This window comes from Physeter macrocephalus, chromosome 2 (assembly GCF_002837175.3).
Source record: "Physeter macrocephalus isolate SW-GA chromosome 2, ASM283717v5, whole genome shotgun sequence".
Lineage (NCBI taxonomy): Eukaryota > Metazoa > Chordata > Mammalia > Artiodactyla > Physeteridae > Physeter > Physeter macrocephalus.
This window is the reverse complement of record NC_041215.1, coordinates 131,151,697-131,172,985: the sequence shown is the minus strand read 5'-3', so window position 1 is coordinate 131,172,985 and position 21,289 is coordinate 131,151,697. Positions and strand designations below refer to the sequence as shown.

Here is a 21,289-nt window from a genome sequence, read left to right as displayed (position 1 = left end):
GAACCCGCGTCCCCTGCATCGGCAGGCGGACTCTCAACCACTGCGCCACCAGGGAAGCCCAGCCCACCATTTTAAAATAGCTGTTTTAGTCCCAAATAACAAAGAGGGAACTTTTGAGTGGTCAAAGGCCCTGCACTGTGGTTGGCCTGACCAAGTTCTTCTCCCCCCCCCCCCCGCAGTTGTAACATCCAGTGACCACCAGGGTGTTTCCCACTGGTAAAATTACCTAGTGCATGAGGTTTCTTGAGATTAAATATTATGTTTGTGCGCTGCTCACAGTAAACCTCACAAACATACGCGACTGTCTACATCAGCAGCCCTCAGAAGGCAGCGTCAGGCACGTGGGCCGGGGGGAGTCACCGGCAGACAGGGGGACTTTCTGGCTCCCGGTTCGTTAGCGGGCGGGAAGAAGGTGGGCCCTCAACGCGGTGGACCCTGAATTCCCGACGGTCTCGGGCTAATTAGGAAACGGGGCAAACTCTTATCTTTCCTCCCTCCAGGAGGCTCTACGTGCATTGCGGGCCGGGGTCGCGCGTGAAGCCTCCCAGGGAACTCAAGACCGCCACAGTCGACAAGACCCGGACACACTGGGGAGCCGAAAACCACCGTTACCCACCGCCCGGGAATTACGGAACACGCGGCGCCAAAAATGTCCGTCCCACGGCGCAGGCGCCGCGAGCGCGGGCCGTGGATGGGCACTCCGGGAACCGCGCGCCCACGGCCCAATCAGCGCTGGCCTTGCACAAAGCGAGTTCCGCCCCCAGGCCGCCGCCACGAATCCCCTCCCCCCTTCTCTGGCCTCCTCTGCCCGCCCACTCCTGCCCGTACCCCGCCCCGCGCCGTTCTCAGGTAGAGGCTCGCGATTGGCTTATGGGAGGGACGCGAACTCTGGTTGGTCGCGGTGGAGTCACGAGGGCGCCGTCGTCGCCTTTCCAGAGGCGATTACTGGGCAGGCTCAGTCTTTCGCCTCAGTCTCGAGCTCTAGCTGGCAGCCAAGCGTACGAGCTCTGCGATCGGCGGCCGCCATCGACGTTGCTTCGTTTCCTCAGGGCTCATCTGCGCCACTCGCTCGCCACACACTCCGCAGTCATAAGCCGCTATCATGGTAAAGCTTGCAAAGGTAAGAGGCCTTGCCCGCGCGAGCACGGACGTCAAGGCCTGTTTTCCGAGGAGCGCGCGCGCGGCGCCGCCAGGAGGAGGGCCTGCGCGCCGTCCCGGGCGCCTTCGAGGGCGCCATAGTGCGGGAAGTCTCGCGCGATTAGCTGGGAGGTCTCGCGGTTTTTGGCTGTGTGGTAGCGACGTGAAGAGCTTCGGCAGGTGCCGCGCATGGTGGATGCGGCGGGGTAGGACTTGGGGGCTGAGCGCGGGAAGGGGGCGCTGGGCCCCGGACGGATGAGGCCAAACTCCTGCGACGGGCCCGAGCGGAGCCCCGCCTCCTGACGCACGTGCCCCGGCTCGCGGCCCGCCACGTGGGCCGCGCCGCGTGTGTCCTTGCGCCTGCTGAGGGCCCCGGACCCTGAGGCGGAGAGCGGAGGCCCACGGGGTCTCAGCTCTGGGCGGGCGGCAGGTGGGCTCCGGAAGGAGGCCCTGACGCGTGCTTTTTGCGCCGGGCCGCGCGCACATGGTGGCCTGCGACTTACCCCCACGTGGCCCTGCAGGGGATGAAAGGGGCGGGGTTGATGACCTGGGAAAGGAAAACTTAATGGAAGACTAAAGGTTAAGACGTGGATTTTTTTTTTTTAAGGCTGCCCTAATTTAAATTCAGACGGGGGTGGTGGGATTAGGTGGCACAACTTACTCCAAAGGCTTTTTTAAGGTGGTTTTCCCCGGGTGAAGGGCCATGGATTGTTAGCTCTTACAGTGGTCCGATTGTAGGCTCTATTGAAAAATTGTGCCGCGATGCAAGGTTCGATTCTGGCTGGATGTATAGTTTTTAAAATGGGTGTGCTTAAAGGAGGCAGCAAGAAGAGAGAGACCGTTTTCTTGAAGTTGCGTTTCTATCCTAAGGTTGGTTTTTGAAGAACTTGACAGGAAATATGTGGGAAGTTTAGAATTCACCTGTGTTAACATTTGTATGAAGAGTAGTTTTTACGTTAATTGTACTTAACAGTATGAAGAGCGGGTTCTGAGGGAGATGACTGCAGTTTTACTCTGAAGAATGGCCGGAAATGTGGGAGGTGTAATGTGTAATGTGTGTCTGTTTTAGGCCGGTAAAAATCAAGGTGACCCCAAGAAAATGGCTCCTCCCCCAAAGGAGGTAGAAGAAGATAGTGAAGATGAGGAAATGTCAGAAGATGAAGAGGATGATAGCAGTGGAGAAGAGGTAATTGTATGTAGTTTAACGCAGAATTGTGTTAAACTACAAAATGGAGGGTTAAAAGCACGTGGTATTGGATGTCTGAAAATACTGGCAAAAAATAGGATTATATTCATTCGTATATGACCTCTTGTAATGGTCCAGCGTTTCACAAAGTTTTTATTGACCTGTCAAGATACCATAAGAGTAAGTATTTGAATGAACTTGAGAGGAAAGGTGTGGAGTTTTCATGTGCCCTCTGCAGGGCTTAGTGTGATATAATGCAATAATATGTTATTAGTTTTCCACTTTGAACACATTAGCTCCACATACCAGCTGGAGAAACAGCCTGGACAATTAACTGTCCTGTTAGTGGCAGCTCTGAGCATTATATTTAGGTCTGAGGTTAGCCTTAACAGATTCTTCTAGTCTCTAAGTGGGATTAGTTGGTCTCTGTTATCCTATATGGGCTTGATAATACTAAACACGGTTACAACGTGTGGATTGAGGGTTGCCACCTCCCATTGTGTTAGCACTTAATTAGCGCTCCCAGCTACTGTTGGCTCGCTGTAAAGACAACTAATTGTTGTATTTGCTCATACTTCTTATTTAATAAAGATTTTATCTTGACACACGTAACCTGATAGAACCAATAGTCAACAAAATGCGGTTTTGAGTGTGACTTAAATGTAGATAAATGACAGTTTTTTATCAAGCTAATGTGTTCACTCTTTGTATTAATTTTGCAACGATTGTACAGCTTGACTATTTGATGTTCATTTTCTCTTTGGTCCTAAGAATGAGCATTCAGTGAACTTGATTCCTCCACCCACTGTGAGAGCCCCAAATAACTTAATAACACTTAACAGGTAGTCCTTTCTGTGTGTGAGGCTTTTGATTACATATATCAACTCAATCCTTAAAGCACTGTATAAAGTTGCGTTATTTTCAGATGGGAAAACTATTGAGGCTTAAAATTAAGTTTTAAAACTTTGCCTGAGCCCACGCAGTGGCATCCAGAAAGTCCGTTTTCAGAGGCCGTGTTCGGGTGCGCTGCAGGACGGGGACTGTGACTTCGGGTGTGCGGAGGACATGGTACCTGATCCTGGAGTTGCACCTGCCGACATCTAGTGCACGTGCTCTTCAACTAGAGGCAGTGCTAGAATCTAGCATTCATTTGTGGGACCGAGGCTCTCTTGAGTTTGGAAACAGGCCTATGTTGCTTTTTATTTATTCTTAAGGTTGTTATTCCTCAGAAAAAAGGCAAAAAGGCTACCGCAACTCCAGCAAAGAAGATGATGGTTTCCCCAACAAAAAAGGTTGCAGTTGCCACACCGGCAAAGAAAGCAGTTGTCACCCCTGGCAAAAAGACAGCCGCTACGCCAGCCAAGAAGACGGTTACACCTGCCAAAGCAGTAGCAACACCTGGCAAAAAGGGGGCCACACCAGGCAAAGCATTGGTAGCAACCCCTGGTAAGAAGGGAGCAGCCGCTCCAGCCAAGGGAGCAAAGAACGGCAAGAATGCCAAGAAGGAAGACAGTGATGAGGAGGATGAAGATGACAGTGCAGAGGAGGATGAGGAGGATGAAGAGGAGGATGAGGATGAATTCGAGCCAGCGGTGGTGAAAGCAGCAGCTGCTGCCCCTGCCTCGGATGACGAGGACGATGAGGACGACGAGGACGACGAAGACGACGAGGACGACGAGGACGACGAGGATGGTAAGGCGTTGTACTGGGAGTCCTCGGGCTGCTGTTCGCAAGGTACATTAGGGGCGGGGTGTGGGTGGTAACGCTCTACTCCTGACGGCCTGGGGTGGGTTAGACAAGAAGCATCCCAGGGATTCTCTGGGCTGGTCGTGGTGCACTAATGGTACCTGTGTGGTGCCCGTGAATGATTGCCTGCTCCTGAGTAACATACTTCAGACAGCTCATCCTGTATTTTTCACAGTGTAGAATTTTGCGTCCAAGTGATATGTTAATTCTTGCCATAGCAACTAACTAAGCACAGTGGCGTGGACAAGATTACATTTATTTTCCTTTGGCTTTTCCTAGGACTAGGAATAGAACTGGGATAATTCTGAGTTTTTGACTAGGTGGCTTCTCTTTCAGACTCTGAAGAAGAAGCTATGGAGACTGCACCAGCCAAAGGAAAGAAAGCTCCAGCAAAAGCTGCTCCTGTGAAGGCAAAGAGCACTGATGAAGATGAAGAGGATGACGAGGAGGATGAGGAGGATGACGAGGAGGAGGAGGATGAGGACGAGGAGGACGAGGAGGAGGACGAGGAGGAGGAAGAGGAGGAAGGTAATCAAGTTAGATTGTGAAGTACATTGGCATGAGTTTTGTTTAAAGCAGATGCTTGAGTATGTGTGGCTACTTGTGGATGACATAGATTGTTTGAAATCTTGACCAGAACTTGTCAAAGAAGCACCTGGAAAACGAAAGAAGGAAATGGCCAAACAAAAAGCAGCTCCTGAAGCCAAGAAACAGAAAGTGGAAGGTAACTTAGAGAATTGGGAGGTGGGAAACAACACCTAATAGCACAAGTGATGAATGACAAAGGGACTTAATACTGAAACCTGATGTTATATTGCAATGTGCTGATGTGCTATGTACAGAAATAATTTGACTAATAGTCAAATATACTGGAAAATAGACTAATTTGAGTAAATTTTTTGTACAGCCACAGAACCAACTACATCTTTCAATCTCTTTGTTGGAAACCTGAACTTCAGTAAATCTGCTCCTGAATTGAAAACGGGTATCAGTGACATTTTTGCTAAAAATGATCTTGCAGTTGTTGATGTCAGAATTGGTGTGTCTAGGTAAGTATGGGGGAGCTATGCCATAGTTCCACGATACTCGTGGGTCTGTTAATGCTTTTTCCTTCCCCTTTTTTTAGAACATAAGCCCATTATTAAATGTGAGTATGTTAAAGTCTTCAAAGATTAGACATTAATGAATTAAATCATTGGACTATCAAATTGTAAAACCCTAAATTGAAATTTCCGTAATCTTCCTTAACTTTTGGTATAGCACAGTCTAGTTTCTAATAATGAGATTTGATGCTTATCTTAGCATCTGTTGGACCTGAGAAGCCATAATAATGAATGCTTTTAATCAGACAGGATTTTCCTATCTTAGTGCTTAAACAGGTTTTTTTGTCATCTGCTATCAGTTGTTAAGGTGCAGTGTAACGAATGAAGATCTCAGAGGTGAACTTGCATCAGGTCTTGGTACTTAGATCCTGCTCTGTAGCCTCAGCTTAAAAGAGCCTGACTCAATTTTGTTAACTGTATAGGTGCGTTTTAATCCTTATTTGCACCGTCATATTAGTGTTAACTGCTTGCCCAGGATATGTGTTACGTGGCTCTTGTTTGGTGGGGGTTTTTTTTTGTTTTTTCCCCCCACCTGTAATTTTTTTTTCTTTTTTGTTTCTTTTTTCTTTCTTTTTTTTTTTTTTTTTTTTTTTTGTCCTCTTTGCCTTAAAGGAAGTTTGGCTATGTGGATTTTGAATCTGCTGAAGACCTGGAAAAAGCCTTGGAGCTCACTGGTTTAAAAGTCTTTGGCAATGAAATTAAACTAGAAAAACCAAAGGGAAAAGACAGTAAGAAAGGTATGTAAAACTTTAGGTAATGATGATACTTGTTAATGGTTATGTATCTAATCTAATGTAGACAAACCAGGGTAAGTAGTTTAACTTTTTTTCCTTTGGCATCCTCATATGTTGTGAGGATTAAATGAATTAGAATGTTAAATGTTTACAACAGTGCTTGGCACTGCTTGCTAGACATAATCAAAAAATGATTGGTTAGATGTATCTAAATTAATAGAGAGTTCTTTCCTCACTGGACCTAGAGCAGATCCCTAACTACTCCTTTTGCATCTTTTATCCTTCTCTGTATGCACTTGTCACATTTCAAGTGTGTGTTTATGATCTTTTTATTTTTTAAAGTAAAAAAAAAAATTTTTTGGCCATGCCGTGCAGCTTGCGGGATGCTAGTTCTGCGACCAGGGATCGAAGCATGCGCCCTGCAGTGGGAGCTCAGAGTCCCAACCACTGGACCGCTAGGGAATTCCCTACACTTTTTTTTTTCGACTCTCAACCACTGTGCCACCAGGGATGCCCTTTTTTTTTTTTTTAATTTTTAACCTTTTTATTTATATTTTTTTGGCTGTGCTGTGTGGCACGCAGGATCTTAGTTCCCTGACCAGGGATCCAACGTGTGCCCCCTACATTGGGAGCACAGAGTCTTAACCACTGGACGGCCAGGGAAGTCCCTCAAAATTATTTCTTAAACAGAACTTTTACATTGGTCAGTCTTTGGTGGTCTTTGGGGGAAGAATGGTCTTTTAAGCCATCCAGTTCATTTTTGTGTTTTTGTTTTTTAATCTAGATCGAGATGCGAGAACACTTTTGGCTAAAAATCTTCCTTATAAAGTTACTCAGGAAGAATTAAAAGAAGTGTTTGAAGATGCTGTGGAGATCAGATTAGTCAGCAAGGATGGAAAGAGTAAAGGGTATGTTGCGTGTCTACTGCAGTGTTTCATTAAAATTAGCGAACTTTACTAATTTATAAAAGAAATGTTGTTTTAATTTTCCTGTGTTTGTGATTTTGGGCAAATTAATTATTCTGTAACCTATGTCAGTCACCCATCTGTACAGTGGGGATAATGTACTTAAATTAAGTGATAAAATAGAGTGTTTTTATTATAAGATGAGCTAATGTATAAAATACTATATATGTGCCTAGCTTACAGTAAATGTTTTGGAAATAATTGTAATTGTAGTGAGGTGGACTTAATGTGAACAAATTTTCTAGAAGTGTTTGGCAAACTGTGTAGTGGGAGGAAAGTTTAAATTGAAAAGTGGAAGATGGCAGAAACCTTGAACCTTTCAATTACTATAAAACAAAGGACATTTTTATTGTACTCATCTGAAATACGGGCATATTGCTGAGATTAAAGACATTTGTATTAGAGAATTAATATGGTTTTAAAAATCAAGTGAGTTCTTAACGTTTTTTCCTTTCGTAGGATTGCTTATATTGAATTTAAGACAGAAGCTGATGCAGAGAAAACCTTGGAAGAAAAGCAGGGAACAGAGATAGATGGGCGATCCATTTCCCTGTACAATTCCCTACACTTTTTTTTTTTTTATGATCTTTTTAATTGAAAAATACCGAACATCTCCCTATATACTACATGATATTTAGCTGTATGTTAAATATTCAGTGCGTAGTTTGTTGTCAGCTGTGACAGCAGTTTGTTTTGCCACTGCTATATCTCCATAATAGCAGAGTGCCTCCTACATTGTAGAATCTCTTTTTTTTTTTGCGTGGTAGGCGGGTGTGCCCCCTACATTGGGAGCACAGAGTCTTAACCACTGGACGGCCAGGGAAGTCCCTCAAAATTATTTCTTAAACAGAACTTTTACATTGGTCAGTCTTTGGTGGTCTTTGGGGGAAGAATGGTCTTTTAAGCCATCCAGTTCATTTTTGTGTTTTTGTTTTTTAATCTAGATCGAGATGCGAGAACACTTTTGGCTAAAAATCTTCCTTATAAAGTTACTCAGGAAGAATTAAAAGAAGTGTTTGAAGATGCTGTGGAGATCAGATTAGTCAGCAAGGATGGAAAGAGTAAAGGGTATGTTGCGTGTCTACTGCAGTGTTTCATTAAAATTAGCGAACTTTACTAATTTATAAAAGAAATGTTGTTTTAATTTTCCTGTGTTTGTGATTTTGGGCAAATTAATTATTCTGTAACCTATGTCGGTCACCCATCTGTACAGTGGGGATAATGTACTTAAATTAAGTGATAAAATAGAGTGTTTTTATTATAAGATGAGCTAATGTATAAAATACTATATATGTGCCTAGCTTACAGTAAATGTTTTGGAAATAATTGTAATTGTAGTGAGGTGGACTTAATGTGAACAAATTTTCTAGAAGTGTTTGGCAAACTGTGTAGTGGGAGGAAAGTTTAAATTGAAAAGTGGAAGATGGCAGAAACCTTGAACCTTTCAATTACTATAAAACAAAGGACATTTTTATTGTACTCATCTGAAATACGGGCATATTGCTGAGATTAAAGACATTTGTATTAGAGAATTAATATGGTTTTAAAAATCAAGTGAGTTCTTAACGTTTTTTCCTTTCGTAGGATTGCTTATATTGAATTTAAGACAGAAGCTGATGCAGAGAAAACCTTGGAAGAAAAGCAGGGAACAGAGATAGATGGGCGATCCATTTCCCTGTACTATACCGGAGAGAAAGGTCAAAGTCAAGACCATAGAGGTGGAAAGAATAGCACTTGGAGTGGTAAGAATTTGTAGGCTTCCTACAGCGTTCTGGAATTGATGGAGGGAAAAGAAATCCTTTGCATCTTTGTACTTTATAAAGTTGACTGGTAAATTGGATGTAGATGTAGATCAGCAAGTTACACCTGTATTTGTAATTGAGTGTCTTGAATGAGAGCTATATGAAGTCTTTGTACTAGAACACAGATAAATCTAGCTTCCTTTGCATGTTTTATACTGTAAAGGACTTAGATTGTGTGCATTTAAAAATTAGAATATGCTAGGAAGACACAGGGCTGTAGTCAGCTTACATCTGAACAGTAGGAGTGGAAGGAAGCAGCATGTAACAGTACATAGTAGGTACTTGATATGTTGAGTACCAGGTAGGGTTCCACTTGTATCAACATTGGGGTGTTAACTCTCCCAAGCACAGAAATTCTTTAAGAACAGTGTGTAGCTGTGGCTGAAGTAGGGAACTACTGCTTCAGTCTTAATTTGACATCTCTCTATTTGCAGGTGAATCAAAAACCCTGGTTTTAAGCAACCTCTCCTATAGTGCAACGGAAGAAACTCTTCAGGAAGTATTTGAGAAGGCAACGTTTATCAAAGTGCCCCAGAACCAAAGTGGCAAATCTAAAGGGTAAAATAATTAGTATCTTTATGTTGTCAGTTACAGGCTTTTAAGAGTATCTTGTGGAGGTAAAATGTTCTCCTGGCCATTAGTAGAAGCTGCACCGTTTAAGTGTTTGAAGAAAAAGGCTTGGTGGCATCAGAGGAGCTGTGTGCTTGGTAACTTACTCTAAATGTTGGTTCTTTATCCTCAGGTATGCATTTATAGAATTTGCGTCATTTGAAGATGCTAAAGAAGCTTTAAATTCATGTAATAAAAGGGAAATTGAGGGCAGAGCCATCAGGCTGGAGTTGCAAGGACCCAGGGGATCACCTAATGCAAGAAGCCGTAAGTTACTTCATTAACAGGATGTTGTGGTTGCGTCCTCAGATCTAGAACGTTTGTTTCCGTTGCTGCTGAGTAAATGATACTGGATATGATGACTGATTATCTGAGAAATAACTGATGAAATCGCAAGAAAAGTCCTCTAGATAGTCAAGTTCTGATCCAGCTAAGTCAACACTGAGCGGCACATTTGCCAGGGATTTACTGTCTTGTGTGGTGTTTGTAGCTGCCTGGTTTAGAACTACTTTAACTTGCTTGGGTCGCTGCTTCTCCTGTTTTCCATAAAAGATTCTCACCTGCTCTGGTGATCATTGTAAACTTGACATGGCATTTGGTCTAAGCCCTTCGCTTCAAACGTTAGTTGACCAAGTTGCTTTTACCTGCTTTTCCTCAGACACTCAAAGTGAAAGGCTACCTTTTGCTAAGATGAGCATTCTTAGTCGGTAGTCAGATACTAGACTGCAACATGCAAATCCAGCATGTTGTCGTAAATTGTGACTTTAATAAAAAGTACAATTTTTATTTTCTTTCCCAGAGCCATCCAAAACTCTGTTTGTCAAAGGTCTGTCTGAGGATACTACAGAAGAGACATTAAAGGAGTCGTTTGACGGCTCTATTCGTGCAAGGATAGTCACTGACCGGGAGACTGGATCCTCCAAGGGGTAAGTAGGATGCAGGGAACGTGTGGCGTCCACCAGGTGGAGAGCTCCCACCTAAGATGTCTTCTCATTGAGCTCCTTTCTGTCGATCGGTGACAGTTTAGGATTCGCACGAGAAGAAGAGACAATTCACAGAGCTAGCATTGTTGCCTTCTGTCTTCACAGAGGTATATTCAACTGTTTTGTGGGACATTCTGTTTCAGCTTTCTATAGGGAACTACCCTCCCCTGGGTCTTTTCCCAGCTAAGTATCACCATCCAACATGTGGGAGTAGCTTGGCATTTGTTCCCCATGTTGGCTTTATAATGGGCATTTTCGTTTGGTGTTTTTAGGTTTGGTTTTGTAGACTTCAACAGCGAGGAAGAGGCCAAAGCTGCCAAGGAGGCCATGGAAGATGGTGAAATCGATGGAAACAAAGTTACTTTGGACTGGGCCAAGCCTAAGGGTGAAGGTGGCTTCGGTGGCCGAGGAGGAGGCAGAGGTGGCTTCGGTGGCCGAGGAGGTGGCCGAGGTGGCGGCCGAGGTGGATTTGGAGGCCGAGGCCGGGGAGGCTTTGGAGGTAAGGGGCGCGGTGGCCACGGCAGTGCACTCCCGGACCTGACCCTGCAGGCCCCGGTTCCTGCACCCGTCCCCACTCGTCCTGCTCGGGGAGGGGGTGGCTGGCAGCTTTGCAGCCACTCTTCAGTGATGGCTTGCCTTCTTGCAGGGCGAGGAGGCTTCCGAGGAGGCAGAGGAGGAGGAGGAGACCACAAGCCACAAGGAAAGAAGACGAAGTTTGAATAGTTTCTTCTATCCCTGTCTTCCCCTCTTCCATTTGAAAGAAAGGACTCTGAGGTTTTTACTCTGTTACCTGCTCAACGACAGAGCCTTCTGAGGACATTCCAAGACACTATACAGCCCTGTGGTCTACTTGGAAATCCGTATAGATAACATTTCAAGGGAGATAACCCTGTTGGTGTTGACTGGATATTCGTATAAACTTTTTAAAGAGATGAGTGATAGAGCTAACCCTTATCTGTAAGTTTGGAATTTATATTGTTTCCCCCCATGTACAAAACCATTTTTTTCCTACGGAGTTTTTTGGTTTTGTTTTTTTGTTTTTGTTTTTGTTTTTTTGCGTTGGTGGGTTATAAAGGAAAGCAGAATGTTTTATCATGATTTTTGCTTTAGCAACTTTGGGACAAATTAAAAGTCCTAAACTCTGGTGCCAGACTTGTACTTCCTGTCGTAGAGTGTTTCTCCTGGAGTATCACTGAGAGTGGAGCATGGCAAATCAGTTCTGCCACTCCAGATCTCCTCCACCCCCTGTGAAAATGCTTATGCTTTGGTTTCAAGTATCCCAGCCATAAGTTTTTCTGCAGCCCTGTGTATGTCACGTGAAAGGCTCATTGGAAGTCCGCTGTGGCCTTATCCCACTTAGAAACAGGCCTGAGGGGTCAGGTGTCCTGAAAAAGTGCTTTGGAAAGAGGGCCAGGAGCACTTTGGTCCGGCCTTTTTTAGGTACACATGCGAGAGCAATGACTGATGAGTGTAATTCCTGCTGGATGAATGGGCTAAAATGGAGGCTTTGGGGCGGTGAGGCTGGAGAGGAAACTACCAGTCTAGCCGACGGACCCAATATCTTTTGTAATTCCGCCAGCACCCTTGGCTTAAACCAACAAGAAAGGCCTTTGGTTTTGCGCTATGATGAGAACGTAGACGTTCTGGCTTGTTAAGCGTTCCCTGCCCACCCCCCACTTCCAGTAAAAGGTCACATGAGAGGCCTAGGTCAAGCAATTAACATGATATATTTAGTTGAAAGATGGTGCACAAGATGGTACAGAATGAAAGTGCCACCTCAAAAATACAGTACTGGTAGACTAGAGGGAAAACTAAAGGATTTGAATTAGCTTGGTTTTGTCCTGGTTATGAGTTGCTGGCAGGATGAGGGAATCTAAACCTTGTGCATATCATGCACCACTCACCAAGTCAAGTCCGTTGTAAGTACTAAAGACGCAGACCAGGACAAATAACCTGGTTTGAAGGGGTGGAAGATTGGAAGTTTGGGTGCTGCTGGGAAGAAAAATCAAGCCAGTAGAGGGACATCGTCTGGTCAGGCAAACCTAGAAACTAAAATGAACCATTGGAGAGCCTACTGTATAGCTCAGGGAACTCTACTCAGTGCTCTGTGGTGACCTAAATGGGAAGGAAATCCAGAAAAGGGGGGTTGTATGTATACGTATAGCTGATTCACTTTGCTGTACAGTAGAAACTAACAACATTGTAAAGCAACTATGATAAAAATTAAAAACAAAATAATGAAATGAACCCTTGGTAGCCTATATTTTTCTAGAATTAAAAGTTTAATTAGTTGGAGCCCATTAGGGCTACTCATGAGTTAAAGTATGTTACGTCTTAAAGCAACGCTGAGTAGAGTTTTAGCTGAGCATGTGAAAAGTATGTCATTAATGGCAGCTCAGTCTGTCCCAAACGAATTTGAAGAAGGGGCCTATGAGATTGGTCTTTGGGTCTGCAGGGCCTTCTCCATTACCCTGCAGCCGTTCTCTGGGTTTAAACCTGAAAGCGTAGTACACTCTGGCCACCTAGGAACATGAATTATTAGCATTTGCCAGCTTGGCAGAGCCAGTGCTTATTCAGTACTTGTATTAACTTTTAAGACCCTGTGGTAGTGGGGTATTGATGGGTTCCCTTTGGCAGGGGGTGCCGAACCTGACCCTGCTAGCAGCCCAATTGCAGGAGTTCTTGGCTCCTAGGGTAGGGCCTGCATTGAGATAAAAGTCTGAACCCACCTTGCTAACCCACTGGCAGTTAATGGTACTGATAGTGTGCCAGGCTTTTATCTCAGCCTCTGTAACCGGCTGTGGGGTAAGACGAGAGCAGAAAAATAGGATTCTTCCTAACTGCTGTTCTTCTTTCCTCTCAAGTGAAGGAAACAGTCCAGCCCTGTGTATTACTAGTTATTCCAGCCATGGGTATTATGCTGACTTCCAGTGGAAGGAAGATGAGGGTGGAGGGTGGTTACCCTTTCGGATGGCAGAGGAGCTCTAGGACTTACATGTAGGGAGTCCTGCAGACTTCTTAATCCTAGGTCTCCCTGCTTCCTCGTTTCTGGTGTGGATTGGGTGAGGGTTTTGCAGCCATTTTAGAAAAGCAGCTCCCTGCGGCAAATGGTTGTCGCCACTTCCATCATCCTTCCAGCAGGTGGCAGCACATCCACAAGGATGTGGACACCTGACAGAGGCGTCAAGAAGGAAGCCGAAGATCGTCTCAGGCCACTGGGTCTTCAACTCCAAACTCAATTTATGTAGTCTGGGAATCTGCAGGAAGTGCACTCAGCACACAGAGATGGTGTGGAATCCCTGCCAAAAAAGTGGATTCCAGCTGGGTACAAGAGCTACAGTTTGTTGAATGCTTGTCCTGTGCTCTTATCTCAGCGTTGTCCCATTTACCCATACTTGGCCCACTAATTACTTCATTGTAACTCAATCTTTGTCTGCCCTCAGCCTTAAAAAGTGCCACAGCTTTTCTCATCCCAAGAGAGCTTGTCTCCTGAGCCTACCTCCCTGCTAGCCGTTCCCTCTAGCCTTTATTGCCAGACTTCGAGGAGAAACACACTCCTGCCTCCCACTTGGCCTCCAGTAGTGTGGCTTCTGTCCCCACCTCAGCACTGAGTTCGTTAAGAGTGCCGGTGACCAAAGGCTGCAAATCCAGTGGTTGGTCTTCCCCTAGTTTATGGCTTCCCTGCAGCACCTGACATTTCTCCCGCTCACCTGAACGTCCTTTTCTCCCAGGGTTAGGAAAGGGGTGGAGGCTCTGTGACGTAGGCCCGGATGAAGAGGGGTATGAGAACAGATAAACCTGGGAGTACAGTCTCTCAACAGGATTTTATCCAATTAATACATATGAGCCAGTGGCTGTTCCTCCGCATCAGGTAACCCCGTCACTGGAGGAGAAAGACTCTACTGCTGGCCCTTCTACATGGAAATGTGAAAAGAACACTCGTGTTCCTGCCAACCTCTGAGTGGAGGGACTTGGTTTTATTTACTGTTCTGTCCCATGGGCCTAGGACAGTCCCTGACACATAGTAGGTATTCAGTAGGTAATGAAGGAATCCTGGAGAAACTCCTTCCCGCAACTGCAGGAAACCTAAGGCAGCAGCAGGAGGGACTCTCTAAGGCCAGGAGTTCTTAACGTACATTTTTCAAGTTCTTAACATTTTTGTGTTGGGAGTTCTTTTGGGAGTCTGACAAAGCTTTTGAAACCTTTTCAGGGTAATGTTTTCAAATACTTTTTTTTTTTTAAAGCACTATAAGGGAAATCAAGTATATTGAAAAAAGATTTTAAAATATTAAAGTACATCATTTGTGATAGAATTGTGTATGTGTTCACTAATACATTAGGTAAGATGTGGTTACATTTTAAAAATTTGTAGTTGCTTTACAATTGTACAATGAAGCGAATCAGCTATATGTATACATATATCCCCTCCCTCTTGAACCTCCCCCTCCACAAGATGTATTTACATTTAAAATACAGTTAGGGGCGCTTCCCTGGTGGCGCGGTGGTTGGGGTTCCGCCTGCCGATGCAGGGGACGCGGGTTCGTGCCCCGGTCCGGGAAGATCCCACATGCCGCGGAGCGGCTGGGCCCGTGAGCCATGGCCGCTGCGCCTGCGCGTCCGGAGCCTGTGCTCCGCAGCGGGAGAGGCCACAACTGTGAGAGGCCCGCGTACCGCAAAAAAAAAAAAATAAATAAATAAAATAAAATAAAATACAGTTAGGGAGTTTGGTTCTAGTAATGATGGAGTGGCTTATAACAGAATAACCCTCCTGTTGATAATGATCAACTCGACAAAATATAAGAATCAACTTCTGAAGGTGTTGAAGACCAAACAATACCAGATAGAAACGAGCAGAAACCATACTTGAAAGAAGGTAAGGACACGGCAGGAGAAACACGTTTAACCAGCTTTCCCCTTGAGAGTACCCCACCCTGCACCCCGATCAGCATGAACCTTTGGGCATAGAGTTTAAGCAGAAAGGGAGTCTTACTAAACTGAGAAGTCAGGTTGGAGTTGGAGTCTGGAAACTTTTCTGAAGAGGAGGGAGACAGAGGAGAAAGCCATAAAGTATGCATACTAGTTGCCTTCAAATTCTTGGCTGAGTCCTAAATTGATGAGCAGGGCAAGAGTCTCATGAGCACAGAGGAAAACAATGGAAAGGTGAGATTGCTGGCTACAGATTCCAGCAAATAACCTGGTGCTGGAGAGAAGTTTGGCGTTCAAGTTCTGCCCAGTTAGAGGTGTTTGATAAACACTTAAGCTTTTCTTTGAAACTCGGAAGAATCATACTTTAGAAGTAACAGCACGTTCCAGGCCCATGGATTAAGCCCTAGGACTAAGGGCAAAATGCAAAACTAAGATAGACTCACCCTAACAAAACTTAAAGCCTAAAACTAAGCCCCCACGTAATCAATGGGGGAATCTGTTGGGAATATAATTGCCTACTAGAACAAAATCCAACGGTGTTCAGGGGAGGGTAACAATCCAGACTGCAATATGTCATACATAATGTCCAGTAAGAAAAAGGTAACTATACGTGCAATGAAGTATGAAAATGTCCACAATCGAGAAAAAAGCAAACAACTCATGTTGAAATTTGTAAGCAAGGACTTTAATCGTTGTAAATATGTTAAAGAATTTACAGGAAAAGATAAATGAAGAAATGGGGAATTTCTGGAGAGAGATGGAGACTGAGAACCAAATGGAAATCCTAGAACTGAACACAATATATTAAAAAATTCACTAGAAAGGCTTAGCAGCAGGAGAAAGTATCAGTAAACTAGAAGATAGACCAATAGTAATATAGAGGTCAAAACATGCTACCCCAAAATACGATATCATAGCATATTAAATATTTCAAGCTGAAGGAATTTGAAACAGCAGGTGCAGGAAGGACTTACAGAGCTTCCCCTGAAGCAGGTCATAGAACCCTCATATGAGAGGCGGCCTCCTTATACCCGGAGGAAAGGATCACCCTTATCTCTGAAGACAGAGGGACACCAAGAGGGAATTGGAAGGAACAGGCCTTGCTGTTTCCCCCAGTTTACTACACTCAGTTCATACCCTTTTTGGGGGGTTCTATCATATTTTTCCACAACTCGCCACCCTTCATTAAATCTAACATAAAAATACTAAGGTTTAACCACTTCTTCAGGTCTTCATTTCCTTATGAAGGCTCCCACGTCATGTAAGACTTATATTAAATAAATTTGTATGCTTCTCTCTTTTTAATCTGTCTTTTGTTACAGGGCTCCAGCCAAGAACTTAGAAGGTAGAGGGAAAAGATATTTTTCCTCCCCTACATGATCCAAACTGAAGCTCAAAGAGAAAAAGTTGGGAGAAAAATGAACAGAACTTCAATGACAATACCAAACTGTCCATCATGTGTAATTGAGTCCAAGAAGGAGAGGAAAGAATGAGTGGGCAGAAATAAATCTCTTAGAAAAGGAATGGCTTAAAAATATCTAAATTGATGAAAAACAACCTACAGACCCAAGAAGAAAGTCATACACACCTCAGCACATCATAACTGAATTGCTGAACAACAAAGATAAAGCCAGACAAGAAAGACCCATTATGTGCAAAGGAACATCTATAAGAATGATGGCTAAGTCTCATCAGGAAAATGATAAGACAATGGATGATATCTTTAAAGTGCTATCAATCTAGAATTCTAAATCTACAAGGTGTTCTTCAAAAATAAAGGAGAAATAAGTCCTTTTCAAACAAATGAAGCTGAGAGAACTCATCACCAGTAAGTACACTTGCATCTCAAAAAATGCTAAAGAAAGGTTTTCATGCCGAAGGGGAATGATATCAGATGGTAAACTGCGTCTTCCAGAAGAAATAAAGAGCGCCAGAAATGGTTAAATAATTTACCCTTTGAAAGACTACTGTCTAAGGCAAAAAACATACACGTATATTCTGGGGTTTATAATATATGTAAAAGTAAAGTACATGACAAAAATAGCACAAACTAAGGGAAGTAGGTCAATGAAGTTATATGATTTTAAGATTCTAGTATTACACTTAAGCTAGTATAATGTTAATTTAAGGTAAACAGTGATAAGTTAAAGATGAGTATTGTAATCCCTAGAGCAAACATTAAATAAAATAATACAAGCCAATAGAGAATATGGAATATTAATTCCAAAGACATGAAATGTTAAAAAATAACCCCAAATAAGGTAGAAGAACAAGGATTAGATGGGATACTAGGAAACAAATAGTGGAATGATAGTTTATTTAAACTCAATCATACCAATAATTACAGTAAGTGAAGACGGACTAAACGAAAGGCAGAGCTTGTCAAACTGGATGCAAAACACAAGAACTAACTATAGGCCATTTACAAGAGGTGCCCATTAAATACAAAGAAAAAGGTTGACGTAAAAAGATGGAAAGGAATATACCATGAAAACACCAGGCGTAAGAAATCTGTTGTGGCTGTATCAATGTCAGACAAAGTAGATTTCAAAACGAGGAGTATAACCAAAGATAAAGAGCATCGTTTCATAATGAAAGAAAGGTCAATTTATCAGAAATATATAGCGATCCTAAATGTATATTAATAACAGTCTTACAATATGTGAAGCAAAAATGAACAGAGCTAAAAGGAAAAATAGACAAATTTGCAAGTCACAGGGGCAGATTTTAACACTTCTCACTTAGTAATAGATAAAGTAAGTAGACAAATATCAGTAGTGATGTAGAAGAATTGAACACTATTTAGCCAGTTAGACCTAACAACGTGAGGATACACATTCTTTTCAGGTGCACATTGAACATTCACCAAAATATTCTAGGCCACCAAACAAAGCTCAAGAAATTTCAGACTGAAAAACATATGTAGCATATTCTCTGACATAATAGAAATAAATTAGAAATCAATAACAACAAGACATCTAGAAAATGCCTAAATATTTGGACATTAAGTGCACTTCTAAAAAACACTTCTGAATGGGTCAAAGTAGAAATCAAAAGAAAAATTAGATGATATTACAAAGTCAATGATAATGAAAATACATTTGGGATGCAAATAAAGCAGTGTTTAGATGGAAATTTATAACTTTAAATGCTTTAGAAAAGAAAGGAAAAAGATTTTAAATTAGTGATCTAAATTTCCACCTTAAGGTAGGAAAGGGAGAGAAAATTAAGCTCAAAATAAGCAGAAAAAGGGAATAATAAAAATACGAACGAAAATGATATAGGAAAATCAAGGCAAAAGTTGGTTCACTGGAAGGATGAAAAGGATTAGTGTAATTGATAGCAAGACTGATAAGAAAAAAGAAATGAAAAAACAAATAGCCAATAAATTTAACAACTTAGACAAAATGAGCAAATTCTTTGAAAACACAACTTTCCAAGACTGACACAAAAAGAAATGGAACATCTGAATAGCTAATCCCTACATCTACTGAAGACATTGAATTCATCATACAAAACCTTCCCACAAAGAAAATCCCAGGCCCACATGGCTTTGTGAGTAAATTCTATCAAATGGTTAAAGAAGAAACAACACCAGCCTTAACCTATTTCAGAAAATATAGGAAGGAATAATTTCCAATATGTTTTATGAGCGCTGATACCAAAGTATGAGAAGGACATTACAAGAAAAAAACCCCAATATCCTTCATGAACATAAACATAAAATCCTTTTAATATTAACAAGTTAAATGTAGAAATATATTAAAATGATAATACATCATGACCAAGTGGGGTGTATCCTTAATTCAAAGTTGATTAAGATTTGAAAATCGATGTAATTCACCACATTATAGGATAAATGAGAAAATACAATTGTCCAAATAAAAGTAAAAAGAAATTTGTCAACATTCAATAATCAACATTCATAATGAACAAAGCTTGACAAACTTTAACACACTGATGAACATCTATGAAAAACCTACCACTAACATCACGTTACATAGTGACATGTCGAATATTTTTTCCCTAAGATAACGAACAAGGCAAGGATGTCTGCTCTCATTATTTCTACTTAATATTGTATTGGAAGTCCAGTGCAATTAGGCAAGGAAAAGAAATAAAAAGGCATAAAGATTGGGAAGCAAGAGGGAATTCACTGGCGGTCCAGTGGTTAGGACTTGGTGCTTTCCTGCCAGGACCTGGGTTCAATCCCTGGTGGGGGAACTAAGATCCCGCAAGCCGCCTGTGGCGTGGCCAAAAAAAAACGGGAAATATTGGGGAGCAAGAACTAGAGTTCTTTATTCACACATGATATGATTGTCTATGTAGCAAAATAACAAGGAATCTGCCGAAATAACTACTATCACTAAAAAGCAAAATTTTTATGAAGTTTACAAGGATTTATATAACAAGGATCAACATATAAAAACCAGTTGGGGCTTCCCTGGTGGCGCAGTGGTTGAGAATCTGCCTGCCAATGCACGGGACATGGGTTCGAGCCCTGGTCTGGGAAGATCCCACATGCCGCGGAGCAGCTAGGTCCGTGAGCCACAACTACTGAGCCTGCGCATCTGGAGCTTGTGCTCCGCAACAAGAGAGGCCTCGACAGCGAGAGGCCCGCGCACTGCAATGAAGAGTGGCCCCTACTCGCCGCAACTGGAGAAAGCCCTCGCACAGAAACGAAGACCTAACACAGCCAAAAGTAAATAAATAAATAAATAAATAAATAAATAAATTTGAAAAAAAATTAAAAAAAAACAAAAAACAGTTGTATTTATGTACAAAGCACTAAGCAATTGGAAATTTTTTAAAAATTTAACTACAATTTATAATTGCATTAATAAAAACAAAATACTTTAATGAAAGATGAGCAGGACATTGTGAAAAGAAATTAAATAAATAACTGGAGAGATACACATGTTTGTGGATTGGAAGACTCAATATTGTTAAGATGTCAATCTTCTCCACATTTATAGATTCAACCCAATCATCATAATCTCAGCAAACTTTTTTACAGAAATTGACAGCATAATTTTTTTTTTTTTTTTGGCTGTGCCGCACGGCATATGGGATCTTAGTTCCCTGACCAGGGATTGAACCCGTGCCCCCTGCAGTGGAATTTCGGAGTCTTAACCACTGGACCTCCAGGGAAGTCCCAACAGGATCATTTTAAAACTTATATGGAAATGCAAGGGACTAGAAGAGCCAAACAGTCTTGAAAAATAAAAGAAAGCCAGAGGACTTATACTAAATAATTTCAAAATTTATTATAAAGCTACAGTAATCAGGCACTGTGTTACTATTTTAAGGATAAATATATAGAAAATGAGACAGACTAGAAAGTCCAGAAATAATTCCTCATATACACAGTCAGTTGATTTTTGACAAAGGTACTAAGACATTTAATGGGGAGAAGATAGCCTTTTTAACAAGTGGGGTTTAAAAAACTAAGTATTCATATTTTAAAAAATGAACCTTGACTTTTATTTCACCCTGTGTACGAAAATAATTCACGATGGATCACAGGCGTAAATACAAGACCTAAAACTATAAAGCTTCTAGAAGAAAACAAAGGAGGATGTCTTTATGACTTAAGGGTAGGGAAAGATTTCTTAGGACACAAATGGTATTTACCATAAATGGGGAAAAAATCATAAATTGGACTTCCTCAAAATTAAAATGTCTGCTCATCAGAAGACACTGTTAAGAAAATGAAAAGACAAGCCATAGATTAGGAGAAAATATCCACAATATATATGTATTTCTGATAATATTCACAATACACATGTATTTCTGATACATATGTATTTCACAATACATATGTATTTTCAAAATTATAAAGGATTAAAGATCCATAATAAAAAGACAACCCAATAAAGACACTAAAGTCTTGAACAGACACTTTAAAAAAGAAGATATCTGGTTAGGAAAAAAGCACATAACAACGTGCTCAACATGATTTGTCATCAGAGAAATACCAATTAAAACTGCAATGAGATACTACTACATACCCACCACCATGGCTAAAGTTAAAGCTACTGACAATGCCAAATGTGGTCAAGGATATACAGCTAGAACTCATATATTGCTGGTAGAAC

General features: G+C 42.1%; 1 protein-coding gene and 3 non-coding genes across 4 annotated transcripts; all 4 read left to right on the top strand.

The window, feature by feature from the left end:
* The first annotated feature begins 967 nt into the window (after window positions 1–967).
* NCL (nucleolin) lies at window positions 968–11,409 on the top strand. The gene is made up of 14 exons (XM_007107993.4): window positions 968–1,120; window positions 2,207–2,323; window positions 3,538–4,015; window positions 4,406–4,597; window positions 4,707–4,793; window positions 4,977–5,118; window positions 5,785–5,909; window positions 6,691–6,814; window positions 8,456–8,613; window positions 9,108–9,231; window positions 9,416–9,549; window positions 10,082–10,208; window positions 10,538–10,764; window positions 10,912–11,409. Exons 1-14 carry the CDS (start codon window positions 1,103–1,105, stop codon window positions 10,986–10,988), a joined length of 2,130 nt encoding a protein of 709 aa, XP_007108055.2. The 5' UTR covers window positions 968–1,102; the 3' UTR covers window positions 10,989–11,409.
* LOC112065150 (small nucleolar RNA SNORD82) lies at window positions 4,833–4,902 on the top strand. The gene has a single exon (XR_002891873.1). It is a non-coding gene; the product is annotated as a small nucleolar RNA SNORD82 (small nucleolar RNA).
* On the top strand, window positions 9,633–9,712 carry LOC112065151 (small nucleolar RNA SNORD20). The gene has a single exon (XR_002891874.1). It is a non-coding gene; the product is annotated as a small nucleolar RNA SNORD20 (small nucleolar RNA).
* LOC112065148 (small nucleolar RNA SNORA75) lies at window positions 10,267–10,400 on the top strand. Its single transcript, XR_002891871.1, has one exon. It is a non-coding gene; the product is annotated as a small nucleolar RNA SNORA75 (small nucleolar RNA).
* Window positions 11,410–21,289: the final 9,880 nt, after the last annotated feature.